This window comes from Ictidomys tridecemlineatus, chromosome 4 (genome assembly GCF_052094955.1).
Source record: "Ictidomys tridecemlineatus isolate mIctTri1 chromosome 4, mIctTri1.hap1, whole genome shotgun sequence".
NCBI lineage: Eukaryota > Metazoa > Chordata > Mammalia > Rodentia > Sciuridae > Ictidomys > Ictidomys tridecemlineatus.
Genome location: NC_135480.1, coordinates 95547300 through 95568949, shown reverse-complemented (window position 1 = coordinate 95568949; position 21650 = coordinate 95547300). Strand labels below are relative to the sequence as shown.

At 35.6% G+C, this 21650-nt stretch overlaps 1 protein-coding gene across 2 annotated transcripts in view; it reads right to left on the bottom strand.

The window, feature by feature from the left end:
* Dlat (dihydrolipoamide S-acetyltransferase) overlaps window positions 1-21650 on the bottom strand; it is a 44243-nt gene that overhangs the window by 16937 nt on the left and 5656 nt on the right. For both annotated transcript variants that reach the window (XM_005334226.5, XM_021732396.3), the window contains exons 5-10: window positions 19951-20077; window positions 17722-17909; window positions 16577-16730; window positions 8493-8560; window positions 7337-7429; window positions 6926-7033 (exon numbers count right to left, since the gene is read on the bottom strand). In XM_005334226.5, the coding sequence (XP_005334283.1) occupies window positions 6926-7033; window positions 7337-7429; window positions 8493-8560; window positions 16577-16730; window positions 17722-17909; window positions 19951-20077 (738 nt within the window). The remainder of the gene's footprint in view (window positions 1-6925; window positions 7034-7336; window positions 7430-8492; window positions 8561-16576; window positions 16731-17721; window positions 17910-19950; window positions 20078-21650) is intronic.

Sequence of the window (21650 nt, the reverse complement as noted above, 5' to 3'; positions counted from 1 at the left end):
CAATAAAAAAACAAATAAATCCTTAGATTAATGTATAGATTTAATCCTCAGATTTAAAAAAATAAATATTTAAATTAATGTATAGCTGTTAAGGCCGACATTAAACAAGATGGAAGAACCAACTTCTGGTTTCATTTCATCCTTCCCACCTTGGATTGCTTGTATATTTTCATCCCCCTAGTCCCTTTCTCAACATTAAATAGATAATGTTTAGCACAGTTGCAGGAACAAGGACCAATATATAAAACTCAGTTTTATTTTTGTTTGTGTGGTAGCAATGTACAATCTGAAAATAAAATTTAGAAAACAATTCCATTTATATAAGCACCAAAAAGAATAAAGTATTTAGGAATAAATTAAAAAAAAATATGTAAAACTTCTCTAAAATTTACTTAAATGACTGAAGAAATTAAAAGAATACCTAAATAAATGCCAGAACATCACATAATCATGGATGGGAAGACAATATTGTTAAAATGGCAACAACGCCCAAATTGATCTCAAATTTAATGCAATCCTTACCAAAATCTCAACTGGCTTTGTTGCAGAAATTTACAAGCTAATCTAAAATTCATTCATAATGGCAAGATATCCAGAAAAAACAATCTTGAGAAAGAACAAAGAACAAAGATGACTTAACTTCATCATTTAAAACTTACTGCAGGCCAGCATAGTAGTGTATACCTATAATCCCAGCAACTCAGGAGGATGAGTCAGGAGGATCAGAAGTTCAAGGCTAGCCTCAGCAACTTAGTGAAGCCCTAAACAACTTAAAAAGGGCTGGGGATGTAGCTCAGTGGTATAGCAACCCTGGGTTCAATCCCCAGTATGTGCGTACATATGTAAGTATGTATGTATGCATCTACCTCTCTACCCATAAAACTTACTACAAAGTTACAGTAATCAGGATTGTGATATTGGCTAGAGGGTACACACTCAGATCAATGGAATAGACTTAAGAATCTTGAAACAAACTCTCACATGTATGGTCAATTGATTTTGACAAGGATGCCAAGACAATTCAATGGAGAAAGAATTATCTTTTCAAACAAATGTTGCTGGGACAACTGAATGTAAACATGCAAAAGAATGAAGTTGACTCCTACTTATATTTGTGCAGAAATACACAATAAAACTATAAAACTCTTACAAGGAAACAGGTATGAATCTTCATAACCTTAGACAACGACTTTTTAACAGTAGTCTACTTTATGCTTTGAATATAAACTTTGCTCTCAGCCACTGCAACTTATTTTTAAAATGGATATATAATGGTTAATTTGAATTGTCAACTTGATTGGATTAAGAGATGGTGAAGATTAACGGACTTTGGGTGTGTCAGTGAGGGTAGGTCTAGGAATGACTAACATGTGAGATAGCCAACTGAAAGAGACCCTCCCTAAGCTTGGGCAGCACTATCCAAATAGGATGATGGCTTGGATGGAATAAAAGTTGAAGAAAAAGGAAGCAAGGAGCTCAATTCTTATTGAGATGCAACTCCATTTTAGAATTGGTTCTTGATTGCTACAGTGATCATCTGTGATCATCTTCACTCTTCCAAGAAAACTGCCAGAGATTCTCCAGAAGCCTTCAGTCTTGGACTAGGGTAGCACTGTAGATCTCTCTTGTCCTGGGGCTTCAGTCTCTTGGAATGCACACCTACTGGTATTTCCAGCTCTCCAGCCAGCAACTATGGACTATCTAGCTTTTGGTCACATAAGCCAACCTAATAAGTCCCCTTTTTTATAATTATACTTCCTGTTAATTCTGTTCCTCTACAGAACCCAGACTAATACAACACATTTCTTTTTCTCTCTCCCTGCTCCTCCCTAATCTTTCCCATTCCCTAACCTCAGGGGAAACAGGATTACCTTTCTTCCTTTCTTAGGCAGAGTTATCTCTCCTTCAGTCTATACACCCACCATAGAAAAGACTATCCAGACTTTGGGGATAGTAAAGGAAGATCTCAGAAATGACTATCTTCCAAATTAACAAGTGAATTACAACTCCAACAGAGAACACAAGGAATGTAGCCTTTGAATCACCTCTTTAAAAGCCTCCTGTTCCTGCTGATGGGCAGAATCACAGCCTTTGGGACAGGAGTCCCCAGTGTTTTTCCTTTGCTAGAAAAGCAATAAAATTTCTTATTCATTTTTTCTCAAAACTGTGTTCTTGTTATTGGATTAGCATTAAGGACAAGAACCGAGCTTTTGGGCTGGGATCATGGCTCAGCGGTAGAACACTCACCTAGCACATGCAAGGCCCTGGGTTCGATCCTCAGCACCACATAAAAATAAATAAAATAAAGATATTGTGTCCAACTACAACTAAATAAATAAATATTTTTAAAAAGAATCGAGCTTTTAGCAGATAAAATGCCAAAAGGGGGGGGGGAAATTGGATAAATAGACATATTAAAAGTTTACACTTCAAAGGATCCCATCATCAAGACAGCAAGACTAAAAGCTAAAAAATGGAAAAAAAAAAAAAACTTTAGCAACCATTTATCTACAGTAAGGGATCTGCAGAGTAAATGAAGAAATCATATGTATAATAATAAAAAGATAACCCTATTAAAGAAAAAAAGTAAATTAACCGAGTAAACATTTCTACAAAGAAGATTTAAGAATGCCAACTTGTGAAAAGCTGTTGAATCTGATTAGCCTCCAGGGAAATGCAAATTAAAACCACAATGAACACTTGACACTTACTAGGATGACTCAAAAAGATAATCAAGTATTAGTAATGATTATTAGTAATGATATGAAGAAATTAGTACAATCACACATTGTTGATGGTAATATAAAAAGGCAAGTCCACTTCAGAAAACAATCTGGCACTTCCTCAAAAAGTAACCAAAGGGCTGGGAGGGAGTGTTGCTCAATGGAGGAGTACTTGCCTAGCATGTACAAGGCCCTGGGCTCATCCAGCATCACACATAAACACACACACATAAGTTAAACATAGAGTTGTCACATGATCCAGAAATTCCACTCCTAGGCATAAATGTAATAAAACAAATGAAAACTTAGGTCCCCACAAAAATCTGTACATAAAAATTTTATGTCAACATTATTCACAATAGATAAAAAGAGGAAACAATCCATGTCACATTTTGTTGAGTTGTCCATCATCAATTGATGAACAACTCAACAAAATGTAACATATCTCATTATAGTAAAATACTATTCAGCAGTTTAAAAAAATAAAATACTAATACATGCTACATTGTGGATGAACTCTGAAAACATCTTAAATGAAAGAAGCCATTCAGAAAAAACTATATCATATGATTCCATTTATAGGAAATATCCATAATAGACCAACCTACAGAAACAAAAAGTAGAATAGTGGATTGGGGATGTAGCTCAATGGCAGAGTACTTGCCTAGCATGTGTGAGGCACTGAGCTTGATTCTAGCACTGCACACAAATAAATAAATAAAATAAAGGTCCATTGACAACTAAAAAATTATTTTAAAAAAAAGGTAGATGAGTGGTTTTTTAGGATTGGAATGATGGGAGGTCTGATGGGGTATAAGATTTCTCTCTCTCTTTTTTAATTTACCTACTAATGATTAACCTAGGAGCATTCTACCTCTGAGCTACATCTCTAGCCCTTTTCATTTTAGATAGGGTCTAGCTAAACTGCACAGGCTAGCCTCAATCTTGCAATCCTCTGTTTCAGTCTCCCATGTACCTGGGATTATAGGTATACACAACCACACTTGGTTTAAAGGGTGGAAGAATTCTTTCTGGGGTGAGGAAAATGTTCTAGAACTTACTGTGGTGATGGTTGTACAACTCTGTGAATATACTAAAACCCACTGAATTGTACACTTTAAATGGGTGAAAATGGGGCCTGGGGTTGTAGCTCAGTGTTGAGTGCTTACCTAGCATGTGAGAGGCACTGGATTTGATCCTCAACACCACATAAAAAAATAAATAAAATAAAGATATCGTGTCCATTTACAATTAAAAAAAATTTTTAATGGATGAATAGTATGGCATTATAATTATAACTGAATTATAACTCAATAAAGCTGTTCAAAAGAATTTGAATAAAATACATCGTACAGTGGCTAGGGTTGTGACTCAGCAGTAGAGTGCTTGCTTGGCACATGGGAGGTGCTGGGTTCAATCCTCAGCACCACATACAATAAATAAATAAAATAAAAGTTAAAAAAAAAAACATTGTACATACATTTGCCTAATTTCCAAGTAAATCTGTGAAAAAAGAGCTTTAATACCTTGTCAAAAAAGCTTGCCATCATCTTTAACTCCTATAGCCATCTGCAGAGCTCTGGCGCTGTTTCACTCATGCATTCAGCTATGTATCTCACATTTAAGAGTCTATGCTGGGCACTAACAGTGAAGCTCTGGTACGAAACAGTAGGCAAAATGCATAAAAACTCTGTTCTCAGGGAGCTTATGCTCCAAAGAGGATAAATAATAAATATATGAAACATATATTAGATAGTGTCAAGTCTAAGGAGAAAAAGTGGGGAAGGAGAATTAAGAGCCTTAGGCACTCTTTAATTAGCATGAACTTACTTCAAGATCTCTGCCAATAAAAACAATTCGAACTTTGCATGGTTCAACCAAGTTATGTCCTTTGTGAATTCCCCAACTACTCTCATTGGTTTCTCCTTCTCTAAACTCCAATAACACTTAAATTTATATAGATCCTTTACCTGTAGTAACCTGTACAATAAAATTTAGCAATTGATGAGTATTACCACAAAGAAACTGATCCATGTCCAGCATGGTGGCTCATGCCTGTAATCCCAGCAATTCAGAAAGCTGAGGCAGGAGGATCACAAGTTCAAAGCCAGCCTCAGTAATTTAGCGAGGCCCTAAACAACTTAGTAAGACCCTATCACAAAAAATAAAAAGGATGTAGTAGTTCAGTGGTAAACTGCCACTGGGTTAAATCCCCAGTAGAAAAAAACAAAAAGAGACTGATCAACAAATGAATATTTTTACTTTGACAAAAATCTTGTGGCTATAGCTCAGTGATATAGAACACTTGCCTAAAACATTCATGATGCCCTGGGTTCAGTCCCCAGCACCACCAAAAAGAAGAAGAAGGAAAAAAAACCTTCCATATTTTCACAAATATTCTAGCCCCAATTAAATTAGGAACTCATAATAATAAAAGACTGTGCCTTATATCATGTTTCCAAAAGTGCCTTATGCTAATCCTAAACACCAAGTAAGTGCATAATACTTAACCATAAACAAAAAGTAAGTATAATGTTTCTTTCCTTTCTTTTTTGATATTAAACCATAGGTTTTATTAATGATAAATGTCTGCATTTGTTTTAAAAAGCTTAGCTCTTACTAAACATAATTTTTAAACAAAAACTAATAAGCAAGAATTTGCCATATAATTACATCCATAAACAAAATTTTTAGCCTAATCCAATATTGAAAGCTAAATAATGAATATAGATCAAAACAATGCTGAAACTGTCTCCTATTACTGAATATAATGTATTTAGAAAGACACAAGCATACTGAACATAGAAATGTTCAGTATGTGGATTTAAATGTGGATTTAGTCTACAACACTAGTATGAAGAATGACATGCAATTCAGTATTTCTTTAAAAATATTTTTAAATGGAATCACTTGAACAACGGTTTTATTTTGTTTCATTTGATAGGACAATCTGTGTTTCACAAACTGATCCTCCTTTCATACTAAAGATCAAACTGTAAGTTCTCTCTTCTCTTCCCAGAAACTACCTATAGATCACATCACACAATAACAACATGGAATAATTTTTCTGGTTAAGTATCATGGCCAAAAATTATCAGTATTTATTTATTTATTTTATTTTATTTTTTTAAGAGAGAATGAGAGTAAAGAGAGAGAGAATTTTTTTTTTAATATTTATTTTTTAGTTTTCGGCAGACACAACATCTTTGTTTATATGTTGTGCTGAGGATGGAACCCAGGCCACACGCATGCCACGTGAGCGCACTACCGCTTGAGCCACATCCCAAGCCCAATTATCAGTATTTAAAAAAATTTTTTTTAGTTATAGATGGACAAAATACCTTTATCTTATTATTTATTTCTATGTGGTGCTGAGGATCAAACCCAGTGCTGCATATGCACCAGGCTAGTGTTCTATCACTAAGCTGCAACCTCAGCCCCTGGTATTTTAAAAAAAAATAAATATCAACTGCAAATCTAGAAAAGGTTTTTTAAAGAATTATGCAAACCTAGCACATATGTATTACAGCTATTATACAAGCTAAGCAGTATGACTTATAAATGTGTATATAACACACATGCACTGAAGACCACCTTCTACAAAGTTTAATAGTGTTGCTAAGTTAATAAATCTTTCAGGGCTGGGGATGTGGCTCAAGCGGTAATGCACTCTCCTGGCATGCGCAGGGCGCTGGGTTCGATTCTCAGCACCGCATAAAAATAAAATAAAGATGTGTCCAGGAAAAATTGAAAAATAAATATTAAAAAATTCTCTCTCTTTAAAAAAATATTTAAAAAAATAAATCTTTCAAAGCAGTGAAGAATTATGTAAACAGAGTTTCCAAAAGATAATAACTGCTTAAATTGTTCAAAGAACCCTGAGTCAGAACTTTTAATAGCTTCCTAAAATTATATCTATAATGTTTCTTACTTACCAAAAAAACCCCTCAAATATTACATCCCAGTGACTTTGCTAGGCTAAAATATATGTCTGGCAAAGTTGACTTTAAGTGACAAGTTTTAATCAAGGGTTAGAAAATGAAAATTCTCTAGGATATTGACAGCAAGTTAAAATTAAAATGATATTTCATTTTTTTATCACCAACTGGCATACTGTAATAAAATACACAGACAAAAATGTAACTGTTTAGTGGAGAAAAATATTTTATAATTTATAGATTTGGAATTTCTGAAAGTTTTACCTTATTTAGTTCTTTCCGTACCAACAAAACTTCTCCCATATTTACATCAATAGAAAGGTAATAATGAGGTATGGTTTGTTTCGATTGCATTAACCGTTGTGCAATAACCTGAAACCAGAGATTCAAAAATCAATTATCTTGAGTGAGAGGAGATCTTCCCTAATTCAGATCTATTTGCCTCTTCATTCTGCTTACCTCATAATGATAACCCCAGGCATTATCAGAATTGGAAGATGTATACACAGTGATTTCTTTATCCCAAGTATTCAACTAACCAAACAAGTTTTCCTTATTCATCTAATATTCCCAAACAAAAAGGACTGTTAATGTTTTAAATTATGAATACAACAAAACAACTAGAGTAAATATGCTTCCAACAGCTCTGGATCCAGATTTTGGTAATGCTCTTACTCGACGAATGTTGCTTATTGGGATATCTGTGAAGACACCTGTAGGAATGGGTGCCACTCCTGGACTCGGCGGAGGCACAGCAGCTGCTGGAGCCTGTAGGTGGAAAGAAAAAGCTCTCAGTAACTATGGCTCAATCTAAGCATAAATACCTGGTACACTACCAGTGACTCTTTACAGATGGCAAAGTAAAAACTAAAAGTTTTGTAGAACAACTAGTTATATCCCCAGGAAGCAAAAGGGACTTGAATTAGATTTAAGAGATATTATTAACTGGTTTTACTTAGAATTCTGAAATCATGTTTTAAGTATCATTTTTCTTTGAGCCTAATTTATGTCAAAATAATATTATTTTTGCAAAATTATCCTCAATAAATCAAACCATTCTTAAATTAAAAGGATTAAGAGATGAATATAAACAAACTAGTCAATTTCCTGAACAATGTTAAGGAAAAACAAGGCTAAATCTTTCATTTTAAAGAGAACATCTGGAGCCGGGATTATGGCTCAACAGTAAAGCACATGCCTCACACGTGTAAGGCCCTGGGTTCAATCCTCAGCATCACATAAAAATGAATAAATAAAAATAAAGGTATTGTGACTAACTACAACTAAAAAAATATTAAATAAAGAGAACACTGAATAACTAAATAATTTTCCTCATTTTTCGCTGATTATCTTAACATCCTACCCAATAAAACAGAATTTGGACATATAGATTTAGTCCTTCTGTAGACTCATTAAACACATATAAACTTAGACAACCAACTTGCAAATATGTTTTTAAAAATGGGCTGAGTTGGTCATGGTGGTACATGATTATAATTGCAGCAACTCAGGAGGACCACAGGCCAGTCTCAGCAACTTAGTGAGGCCATAGTCAACTTAGTAAGACCCTGTCTCAAAACTGAAAAAAAGGGCGGGGTATATAGCTCAGTGATAAAGAGCCCCGGAGTTCAATCCCCAATATCAAAAAGGAAAAAAAAAAAAAAAGGCAAGTGCGGAGGGATGAATGCCCAAATGCAAATTGTTAAGCCACTGATATTAGAAGAAAATGCAGTTTTGATTAAATTATTTCATTCATACTGTATGAAATGGTCTAACAGGCAGGACAAAACACTCTGCAGGGACAAACTGAAAAAAGTCAAATATAACTCACAGGAGCAACTTTAGTAGGCACAAAAGAGTCAATGTCCTTCTTGATAATTCTGCCATCTGGTCCCGTCCCTAGAAGAAATACATAAATATCACATACACGACAGCATGCCACTAGATCTCCAAGGAGATCAACATTGTCCTGAAGTGCAAGTTCCTAAGGGTTTGCTACCAAAAACACTCTATAGGGGTTGCAGTCTTACCCCTAGTCCTTCAAGTTCTCCCTTAAAATATCAGTGTTTATTCATTATTCTTTTTATTTTTTATGTTTTTTCAGTACAGGGGGTTTAATCCAGAGACAGATGCGAGGCAAATATTACTCCAATGAGCTATATCCCCAGGACTTTTTATTTTATTTTGACATAGGGTCTCACTAAATTACCAAGCTGGCCTTGAACTTGTGATCTTCCTGCTTTAGCCTCCCCAAGTAGCTGGGATTAGACATACGCCAAATTTCTCTCTCTCTCTTTTTTTTTTTTTTCCTTCCGTACTAGGGATTGAACCCAGGGGGCTCTTAGCCACTGAGCCACATCCCCAACACTTTTACATTTTTTATTTTGAGCCAGGGCCTCGCCTAGTTGCTGAGGCTGGCTTAGAACTTGCAATCCTCCTGCCTCAGTCTCCCAAGCCCCTGGGATTACAGGCATGTGCCACTGCACCTGGCCTATTTCTCTTTTAGATTTCCATCTAAATAAGCTGTGCTTTTTTTTCATCTTCTTTTAACTTGGGAAATACTGGCAAAAAAATAATGCTGAGTACAGTTTACACATCTGTAAGAAAAACTGTTCCCTACTTGTTAGCTAAATAAATAAAAAGAAAAAAATAACAAACAAAAAATTCTCAACCTGAAATAGAATCTCACTTTACTTCATAAAGAACTCTCTCTACAGTTGGGGCTGGGGATGTGGCTCAAGCGGTAGCGCGCTCGCCTGGCATGCGTGCGGCCCGAGTTCGATCCTCAGCACCACATACCAACAAAGATGTTGTGTCCGCCGAGAACTAGAAAATAAATATTAAAAAAAAAAAATCTCTCTCTCTCTCTCTCTCTCTCTCTCTCTCTCTCTCTCTCCTCTCTCACTCTCTCTTTAAAAAAAAAATTCTCTCTACAGGGTTGACAGATATGTGAGTAATTGTCTGGACAAATTGGGCTCGTCAAATTTTCACCCCCCAATAGCATGAATTTTAACTTTAATTATCTCATCTTGAGGACTATTCATTCCTTAGGTGGTCTCAGACATTCACAGCTTTCTCACAGTAGCCAAAGCTACTGATTAGAGACAAAGAATCGGGTACAATGCCACATATGAGGAAGGACCTCTCCAAGTACTCTCCATAGATTTAAGAGATTTAGTATTATTTTTATTTAATTTCCCCCCTCCTCCAATCTGTAACAGCATACATTTAATGTTAGACCCAAGGACATAATCCTGACCTTTAATTTTGATAGATTCAGACTTTAGTTATTATAATACCTTTTATACTGGCCCACTTCTAGAAAAAATTTGGTCAAATTGATTCATCTTCCCCATGGCAGACTTTTAAAAGGGCTCTCATTGTGTGCAGTTCTTCCCAATTCCTTTCCTTCAATATGAAAACTGAGTTGGCTAGGACTGTGTTTATCCTCACCAGGAGCTCTAGAACAGAGGTGTCAGCATCCCTATTAGATTATCTTCCTTTATGAAAGATAGAAACCATAACCTCCCCTTATAACCAAAGCTGAGCTAGACACTGAGATGTGCAGCCCCACCAGGGAGGAAACCTGTAGCATCACCTGCCTTATTCCAAGCTTCAGCCACCTATGAGAACTTCCTAACCGATAGTAATTAACTGAAACCTTTTACCCTTCTTTGCCTCTCTGCCTAAGAAGACATAGCAGACACTCATAAAACAAAATGACATAAAGGGAAGAACAGTGAACAAGCAGTAAAGTATGGAGAGTTCTTATCTAACATAAACTAGACAGATGACTATAGTTACATAGTCTCATCTAGTCCTCATTTTCACTTGTAGGTCAGAGATTATAATATCAACCCCCGTTCACAGGAAAGTTGTGAAGACAAAATGGGATAGGGATGTAAAAAGTTCTGTGCATGAAAGAAATATAAAATATTACATGGGCAGCCTTGAGTCTAATCAAATTCTGAACCAAGGTTTAGGGTTCAACATAGTTTTTCCCTAACTAATTATATTTTGGTCAAATCTGCAAAACAATCTATTGATTTACTCAACTTTTCCCTTAGTTTTTCCTTAATTGGGCTTATTTTTTTTTCTTTCTCACATAAGGCTGCTCAGAGTTGGGATGTGGATTAAGTATCCTTGCTACTCCTCCTAGCTAATTCTAAAACTTTCTATCTCCTCAAAAATCTCAACCCCTTTTGAAGTTCATGTCATCTGGTTATACAGCCTATTCTTCTTCATGTCTGTCTCATCTACCAATTCATAACTATTCCCATTTACTCAGATTAATTGCATCTTAACACACTGTCCTCTTGGGAACCACAATCCACTCAAAACCCAGATTTCTAAATTACTCAGCTCCAACTTTTCCCTCCCACCCACAAGAACACCCCCAACCTCTAAGGTCAAATCCTAGACTATATTATAACTAGTACTTAAACTAGTACTAGTAATTCTAGATATCTCTGAATCTAGAATTCAAGCAACCATCTTACTAATGCCATCACTGTGATATAATAAAAAATATATTTGATCTTTGTTCTAGGTTCCTGGAATGGACCTCCTGAAACCTTTGGAATTTCCTGAGTGGAAAGTGTCTTCTATTACTCATAATGAGCCCCTTCATACCACACCAGAGTTTTTGCTAAGGAAGTGCCTTAGGTTGGGCTCTTAGATAGCTACTAGGATCGGGGTAGTCAGCCAGAAAGACCAAACACATGATTGAGGGTAATTAACTTTCAATCCCCTTTCCCTTCTCTCTCCCTATCTCCTTCTTCCTCTGCTGCCCCACTTCCTGGGAAAGAAGATTGAAGATTGAGTTCAATTGACAAAATGGCAAACGGTTTAGTCAATCATGTCTTTGTAATGACATGTCTATGAAAATAAACATTTTTCCTCCAGTACTGGGAACTGACAAAACGTCTACCACTGAGCTATATACCCAACACTGAAAATAAAAATTCCTTAACAGTGATATTCAGAGAGCTTCCAGGTTAGTAAACATATCCATGTGCTGTGAGGATGGCATGCCAGAGAAGGCATGGAAGTTCTATGTACCCCTCCCCACTATACCTTGCCCTATGCATCTCTTCCATTTGGCTGTTTCTGAGCTATATCCTTTATAACAAATCAATAGTAGTAAGTAGTGTTGAGTTCTGTGAGTTGTTCTAGCAAATCACCAAACCTGAGAAGAGGTTCTTGGGGATTCCTGATTACTAACTAATGATTAAGACATAAAGATGACACCCAGGCCTGGCAACTGAAAGTAACTGAAGTAAAGGGAGTCTTACAGGACTGAGCCCTGTGGATTCATGCCAAATCTAGGTAGCTAATGTCAAAATTGGACTGAATTCCTGGACACCCAGCTGGCATTAGAGAATTAAAGGATATGGGGATACCAAGCATTTGGTGTCAGAAAACACACAATAACTGATACTGATACTCTAAGCTCACTTAGCCCAGACCACACCCTTCCCCCAATGAAAACATAATCACTTCTGCCTCATCAAGATACCACTCCACTGATTCCTTTACTCTCATTATCCATGACCTCCCTCTGGTCTTCACTTTCCTCCTAACCCAGTTTACATTCTATGGATTATTCTTATAATCCTCCTTTGCAAAACCCTAAGTCTATTTATCTTTCTCAGTGTCAACACTGAGCAACTTAATGTTGCTATATAGAAATACAAACACAAACAGAAACATAAACCTAAAACAGATACACAAAACTGCCCAGAAATGCAATCATTTCCTTTAAATTCACCTTTCTGATCTCTGAGGCTACTACTTTCTAATTGCTCTAACTACAAAAATTTCCTCACTCATTAACCAGCTAATATCTTCATTTCACATTTATTTATCAAACAGTAGTGACCAAAAAGGAACTCTTGTCATCTTTTACCACCAAACTGATAAAGCCATCCTATATTTTCTCTCCTATGAAAATAGATAAAAATGTTCTTAATTTCTATAAAGGCCAATTACATTCCTTCTTCTTTTTTTCTTAATGTGGTGTTGGGGATCAAACCTAGTGCCTCACGCATACTAGACAAGTGCTCTACCACTGAACCACAGCCACAGCCCTTTCGAATTCCTTCTTAAGAACTTTGTTCCTTGTGAAACCATCCTGCTCATAATCCTCTTCTATGTCATCCACTGATCCTTTTCTATTAGGCCACTGATTCTCAAGGAGAGCAATTTAGCTCCCCAGGGAATCCTTGATAATGTCTTAAGACATTTCTGTTTGTCCTAAGTAGAGATTGGAACTACCACCTTACTAGATTGAGGCCAAGAACATTACATCATATAATGTACAGGTCACAGCCCACATACAACAAAAAATTACCTGGTCAAAAAAAATCAATAGTGCCACTACTGAGGAACTCCATACTAGATTCATTCTAACACTTATCTTCAAAAGCCCTCCCTACATATATTTTACTTTACTTTTACTTTTTTTTTTTTTTTCAGGATTGAGTGTAGAATCCAGGAATGCTTTTCCATTGAGCTACATCCCTAGCCCTTCTTATTTTTATTTTTAGATAGTCTTGTGAAGTTGCCCAGGCTTGCCTCCAACTTATGCTCCTCCTGCCTCAGCCTCCTAAATTGCTGAGATTACAGGCACTTGCCACCATGCGCAGAAAAAATCCTCTTAGGTCCACATTCATCTAAAGCTATCATTATTCCTATGCCTTTCTTCATAGCAAGCTTTTTTTTTTTTTTCTCCCCTTTTCAGTACCAGGGATTAAACTAAGGGGCACTTACTATCTCTAGCTGCTTTTTGTATTTTATTTAGAGACAAGGTCTCACTGAGTTGCTTAGGGCTTCACTAAGTTGCTGAGGCTGGCTTTAAACTACTGATCCTCCTATCTGAACCTCTTGAACCGCTGGGATAGAAGGCGTGAGCCAGCATGCCCAGCAACAGCTAGACTTCTTGAATGAGTTGTCCACAATCCTCTCTCCATTTCACATCTACTTCTTGACTTATTCAGATAGGTTTCCACTCAATCATTCTTCTGAAATTACTGTTGTCCTCTACAAAATCCTTGATTGAGTTCTGTTGATTCCAGTTAAAAAATGTGTCTTAAAGTTGTTCATTTCTTTTTATTTTCACCACCCTTGTTTAAGCTATCATCATTAGCTCCAGCCATCTAAACAGATAACTTGGCTTTCATTTAATCCATTTCTTCAAAGCAACCAAAATATTCTCTTAAAAAACATAAATCATTTTATTTCACTTCCTTGCTTATGTCTATTATACTTTAAATGAATTTTCATTTAAAGTATAATAGACATACTTTATACTTTAAATGAAATTTCAACTCTTGATCAAGATCTATAAGGTTCATAATAATCTCATCTCTGTGCTTCTTCCCCCACTCATTCATCTTCTACCACTATACCAGACCCACTGCTCCCCATGTTCCACTACATTCTTCGAACATGTCAAGTTCTTTTCCATTTTAGATTGTATACTGCTGGTCTCTCTGCCCCAAATGATCTTTCCTCTGTACTTCACATGCTTGGCCCAAAGCTGACTCCTCATCTTTCAATCAGATCAAATGTCACTTCATCCAAAAGATCTTCTCTAACCACCATGTCTAAAAGTAGTCATGACCATTCATATATTTATCCTGTCACTAGTATATCACTCAGCTTATTTCTTTCTTAACACTGAAATCATCATTTAATAAAATATATTACCATAATAGCTAATACCTAAATATTCTTTCTCTGCACAGGCATTTATTTACTCATGTAATCCTCATAACAAATCAGGTATTATTTTTATACACAAATGAAGAGAATGAGACACAAAGTTCACATGGCTAGTACTAAAAGAGCTAACATTTAAACTCAAGCAATCAAGCTCCAGAGCCCACACTTCATGCACATAACATAATTTGATCATTCTCATTCTCCAGAACCTTCCCTTTCCCTCTTCTCCTCCCTCCCTCGGATCAGAGCCCACTCTTAATTACTAAGCTATATATCTCCTTTCTGTTCACTTTTTTTTTTTTTTTTGGTACCAGGGATTGAACCCAGGGCCACTTAAGCACTAAGCCACATCTCCAACCCTTTTTATTTTTTGAGTCAAGGTCTTAATAAGTTGCTTAGGGCCTCCTAAATTGCTGAGGCTGGCTTTGTACTTGTGATCCTCCTGCCTAAGCCTCCCAAGCTGCTGGGATAATAGGCAGGTGCCACTGCACCCAGCTTATTTCTTTACTGTCGACCATGCAGGCAAATGAAACTAAAATCTTATGAACAAGGATCTGATGTATATAGAACTTGATGAATATTTGCTTAAATAATAATAAATGAAAAACCTAACTGCCTGCATAGTAAAAATAATGGAATTTTCCCTTCTTATCTCATTAGTTAGTGTTGCCAACTATCTAATGAATGGTCTTTCTTAACTTGTTTAAATTTTTCAGATATAAATAATAATCTAGTCCCTCTTCTGTCTTCAAAATTTATTCCCACTAACACTGCTATCTTGACTCTAATCATATATACGAAAGGAATGGCAACATACAAGTGAAATAGCATAAGACGGACAAAAAAAAAAAAAAGAGTCTGCCAATATTATAAGAATCCTGTGAAGTCCAAACAATTTATAACTTTCTATCCTTGTATTTGGGATTGGCTTGACTTTTAACTACAAAATAGTAGTTTGCAGGCAGATGATAACCAGCACTGAGTGCCCATAGCTGGGCAACTGGGGAACCAGCCATATTTTTCCTCGGTAATTATGGCAGCATAAGGTGGTGGGAAAAAAACAGACTTTAGAGATATAACAAATCCAGATTCAAATTGCAACTTCATTATGTAACAAATAGGAATATTCCTTAAGATTCTGTTCTTACCCAAAAAAATGGTTAATTCTTACTTTAGAAACTGTTGTTCAAATTAAATGTGGTACATTAAATGACCAACACATAGCATTAGCCATGAAACCAGGTTCCAAGAATACTAATTCCCCTCCTTTTCCAAGTAAGTATTTAAATCACTTTATATTAAACTAGCTTAAGTTTATCCAAGAATACAAGAATTTATGTGCCAGGTAATAGTAACAATATGAATGACAACAAATACATATTGAGTACTTACATGCTAGATACTTTTCTAAGCACTTCACCTTTATAACACATTTAATTCTCATCATTCTCTATATACATTACTATCTTAAATTCATCTAAAGACATAGATAAGCTAAGTAGTCATTCACCTAAAGATGAAAACATAGAAAACAATAAAAAGCTAAGATTCCAAACCCAAGTGATTTATCACTGTGCTACATCCCCAGCCATTTTTGTTTTTTATTTTGAGACAGGGTCTTGCTAAATTGCTTAGGGTCTTGCTGAGTCGCTGGGGCTAGCCTTGCCTTAGCCTCCTGAGTTACTGGGATCACAGGCATGCACCACCCCACAGCTGGCTAAGCTGTATGTTTACTTTGGGGAAAAAAAGATGAATAAAGCTTTTTCCCATGCCCTTAGGGAGCTTTAGTTCAGTTTTATACGAATTTTATTATTTTAAGTCATTTAAAATCATCCCTACTTCATGTTTTGTTTTGTTACATTCAGTAAACCTAGCACTAATAAAAATATCTTCTTATTACAAAACCAGGTCCTAAAACCCAACTTTGCTAAGCAAAAATGTGTATTTTCACTAACAATTAAGCAGTTCCCATGAAGGTAGGGCAATTTTTAAAAGGAATCTAAATTCTTCAGGAAGATCCTAAGAAGACTAAATAAAACATAATAATGTTTCCCTACTCTGTGGAGACAATAAAGGGGTATTTTCCTCCCTCATCATCTTATTATTATATACAGTTGTACGCACTGGTTTCAAAGAGGAAATTCAACTATATTTTAACTTTACAACTCCATGCCATAGACAGAGTCTTACCTTTTACTTGTGTAAGGTCAATTCCTTTTTCTGTTGCCAACTTCTTTGCAAGAGGGCTAACAAATACCCTTCCCTTTGGTCCAGCAGGAGCAGCTGGAAAGGTGGCTGAGGGTGTAGGAGCTAAAGGTGCAGGAGTTGGAGGAACAGGGGCCACCTTTGAAAAAAGTTTCAAATTATTAATTCATCATGCAAAGATTGGTCTGAAAGATTTAAGTGTATATTTTATGAATAAATTAAAAGGTATTTTAATTAAATAACATGCATCCTCTTCCCCAAAGATCTTTCTTTCTGCTTAACCAACACAGTGTAACAATAGGAACAGCAAAAACAATCTTTTATGACAAAGACAGAACAAAGTCAAGTTATCTTAGGAAAACATGGAGAGGTACTGAATTTAATACTGCTGACCACTATATAATATCCTTATAGCCTCTCTTCACTTCAATCACTTGCCATTTCTTTATACTGATTAAGTACATCACCAACATAGCTTTTGTCTTTATTTAATCAAATTTCAAAATACAAAATTATGCTAGAATGTTCCAAGTTGAAAAGTATCTAAAAAAATAAACTAACACTGCTACTTTCTCGCTCCCTGTGAATGAAGGACACACAGAAATCAAATTTTCTCCTACAGTAATGTGCACCTAGTCTGAACTCACATGATTCTAGCATCTGCAGAAGCTTCATTGTGTTATCTATCTATACTTTGAGTTCACACAAGTTCATGTTATAGATGTATACTGTACAATACATTGTATATGGTAATATACCAAATTCTATGCAAAACAAGTATGCTTGTCAAGCTTCCAGTGCATTACAAATATATATTGACCTACTATAAAATGTAAATACCTAAAAGGATAAGAAATGTCAGGCATCATATAGTAAATGTGACTATGTCACCTCCACATTTTTCTCAGCAGGACTCAAGACAGCAGTGGGAAAAAAGCTAGAAGGCTCAAACTACTGACCATTAAAAGCATGGCACAGTTCCAACTAACCCTACAAATGTTAACCTATTATTCCCTTCCCTATTCATATAATCTTGGAGCTCAAAGGAACCTAGGATATCATCTAATCACATCCCTTTAATTTATTCTTTAACAGGATAAATGCTCCCTTGATTCTGGAGCCATACCTACCGGAGGTGGGGTAGGTGGTGGTGCTTGTGGTTTTAAATCAGTTACTTCAGTTGGCCTATAATCAGCAAATGCTGCTATATCTGACTCTTTTTCTACGATGATACAAAGTGGGGTTCCCAGAGGGACATCTCTTGTGCCTTCAGGAACCAAGATTTTTGCCAGATAACCTTCTTCCTGTACCTCAAAACCTTAAATAGAAAGAAAAAAAATATGGTAATTAAAAGACTCTACTATTAATACAAACTCACAGTAGAGTTTTAAGTACAGGCTTTTTTCATTCTAACTAGTTACATAGCCTTTTTATAAGCTATTTAATCTGGACCTCAGTTTCTTTATAAAATGGGCAAAATTATATTACAGTCATCATTGGATTTAACTATTTATAGATCAAAATTTTATACTGTTCCTGAGTTAAGTCTATGATAATTGCATCTATACTGAAGATGTATATACTTTTTTCTCTTGTCATTATTCCCTAAACAATATAATGTAACAACTACTTACTTAGTTTTTACTGTATTAGGTAATAGAAGCAACCCAGAAATTAGTTAAAGTATATAGGAAGGGTCAGGGAATAGCTCAGTAGCAGAGGTCTTGCCTAGTATGCACAAGTCCCTAGGTTCAATCCCCAGCACATCAAAAAGAAAAAACAAAAAAACAAAAAACAAATATATGGCAAATATGAGAGAATGCATATAAATTCTATGCAAATATTATGCCATTTTATATAAGAGATTTAATTATCTGCAGATTGGGGGGGGCAATTCCCCGCCCCCCTCTAGATACCAAGGGATGACTATACCTACTTCAGGTATTTTAATGAATTTAAATGAATATTTCTTAAGAACTTAGAAACAATACCTGGTACAAATACAGCTAACCCTCCAAATCCACAGGACTAAAATCATTTGAAAAAAATAATGCATCTGAGCTTAACATGTACAGATTTTTATTCTGGAACCAATTCCCTGTGGATTCTGAGGAGCAACTGTATCTGCTAAATAAAACTATCAGAGATTAGAGAAAATAATTAGTTTTTAAACTAGTTATTAAAAATATCTCCAAGGGCAGATCCCATGCAGACTTACAAGACTTCAAGATAGTGTCAGCTGTACAGATAAAAATCACAGCCACATGGATGTCAAATTAAAAAACATCCCAGATGAACAGTGATGTTCAAGTTCAATTCTAAAAGTTTCCTTGGGGCTTTTCAAAGAGGTTATATTTAGTGTTATACTAAATATTTCAATGTGAAAAAATGCAACATTACTGGAATGTCTACGGTGTTGACAACTTATATTTTATTCAGCTACTGCTTTTCTTATAAGAAACCAAGAATTAGAGTTGCAAAAGTAAAACTAAAAGAAGCCACTGGAGAAGATAAATAAGTTTTGACTCCTAGATAAATAACCATCTTCCCCCAAAAAACACTCATTTATGGAGAACTACAATTTACAAAAGAAAAAGAACTGTTCTGGTAGAGTAGGGGAGGGAAATGGGGCATTGTAGGGTCCTACTCTTTAATTCTCCTTTGCCAAGATGCCAGTGAGTAATGATGGGGTTTAAGAGAATACAATCTGCCAAGTACTATTGCAGAAGATGCCTAGGATCTTCTACTACATCTCTGTAGAACAGACAGGCTTCCTTTATTGACAACTGGAGAAAAGGGCAAGAAATTCATAATACCTACAAATATCCTAAATATTATCACAAATATAAGATTATCTATATGCATTTTATTTCTGAGCATAAAAACAAATCAAAAAAGGGGGAAACATGGAAATGTACTATTGAAACAGATTAATATGCATGTCATTTTCAAACTATGAAAACAATCTAAACCCTGGTTTTCAGCTTTCCCTTGAAGCCATCTTAAATATTTTTATATTTTCCTGCCTTGGGAGTGATTTTCTCCTCTTCTGTTTTTTTGCCCAGTTTAGACAATGGCAGTTATGATATAGCTTTTCAGTAACATAAAAATAAGGCTAAGAAGCAAACTCTGGCCTAAGAATAATCTGAGTTGACATTCTTCTTGATTCAATGAATGTGATATGTACCTGACAAATTTGACCATATACATTTTTGTTATAAAACTCTTGTCCCAGGAAATGAATCCTAAAAATTGTAAAATTTTTACAACATCATTCACTTGTGACAAGAAAGAATGACAATCCTCTTGCTCACTGGAAAACTTAGTGCCTCAACCATTAAGAGCTGAAGAAATCTCACCTATAGTGGCCTTGTCAGTCTCTATTTCTGCCAATAAGTCTCCTTCACTTAGCTTCTCACCCACTTTTTTTTCCCATCTCTGAACTGTACCCATTGTCATTGTAGGAGAAAGGGCAGGAAGAAGTACCTGTAGAAGTAAATACATAATACTGCTTAATATTAAGAAGCATTGGACATAAAGCACTCAGGCAACCTTATACAGTTTCAGGGAGTGATAGTAACTTTGAGAGTCCAAACAGTCATCACATCGAAAGCTCAGTGCCTCAAGAGCTTTCCACCAGTTAAATACTCCTTCAGATCATCTCAAGCGTTAAAGCGCATCAGCCATACGCAGATACACCATCCAAAGTTCAAAGTAACAGGTAAATGGGAAGAATTTTTTTCCAGATAGTCAATTTCCCCAATAAATATCTAATCATAGAGCATCTTTTCATCTTTCTATAACATTTAGATTAAGATAGAATTCTGGAGGGGATAAGATTGTGGCTCAGAGGTAGAGCACTTGCCTAGCATGCGTGAGGTTCTCGGTCCTATCTTCAGCATCACATAAAAATAAAATAAACGTATTGTGTCCACTTAAAACTAAAAAATAAATAAATAAATAAAAAGATAGAATTTTTTTTGCCAGATATGGTGGTGCAAGCCTGAAATCACAGCCACTCTGGAGACTGAATAAGAGGATCACAAGTTCCAGGCCAGCCTGGGCAACTTAGTGAGATCCTGTCTCAAAATAAAAGATAAAAAGGACTGGAGATGCAGTCAGTAGTAGAGTATTTGCACAGTATTTATAAGGCTCTGCACCACACACAAACAAAAAAGATGGAAGGTTTTTTTTTTTTTTTTACAAACTGATCTGGTCCGAACTCCTCTGCTAAAATTTTACTGTGCTCCATACATCTTTTCACCCAAAGAAAACCACATTTGTCCCAAACGTCCTAGACGTAAGATTTACAAAACCAGTAAGAACTATTCTTTGGAGACTATAGTTAATAAAAATGTACATTGATTCAATTTCACCATTCACAATGTATACATATTTCAAAACATTATAATTATAAATTCAAAGAATTTATGTCCATTTAAATTAATTCTTTAAACTAAAAATTTTTTAAAACTGTAGGTCTTTTTTTAATTTTATTTTGGGTTTTTCTTTGTGGGAGGGTGCTAGGGATTAAACAAGGGCTTCATGAATGCTAAACAGTGCTCTACTGCTGAGCTACACTCCCAGTTCCTCAAAAACTGTTCTTATAATAGTCCTTTCCACACCAACAAAATGGAAACATCTGAATTAAAAATTAAAAATACCTCTGGTTGGTCTTGAGTTGGAAGGAGGCACAAAAATTAAAGAAACTGGCAGGGGGCTGGGGTTGTGGCTCAGCAATAGAGAGCTTGCCTAGCACAGGTGAGGTCTTGGGTTCCATTCTCAGCACCACATAAAATAATTAATTAATTAATTAACAATATTGTATCCAACTACAACTAAAAAATATATATTAAAAAAAAAAAAAAAAGAACCTGGCAGTTATTAACTATCTCTGGTCACTCTGAGGAAAAACACTGCAGAGGATATTGTTTGGCTTCCTGGACTGGCTGTTGCAAATTATGGATTAGACTTCTCTTTATGTGTATATTACTTCTTATATATATTTTATTTGTTTTTAATGTGTTGCTGTAGAATGAACCCAGGGTCTTGTGCATGC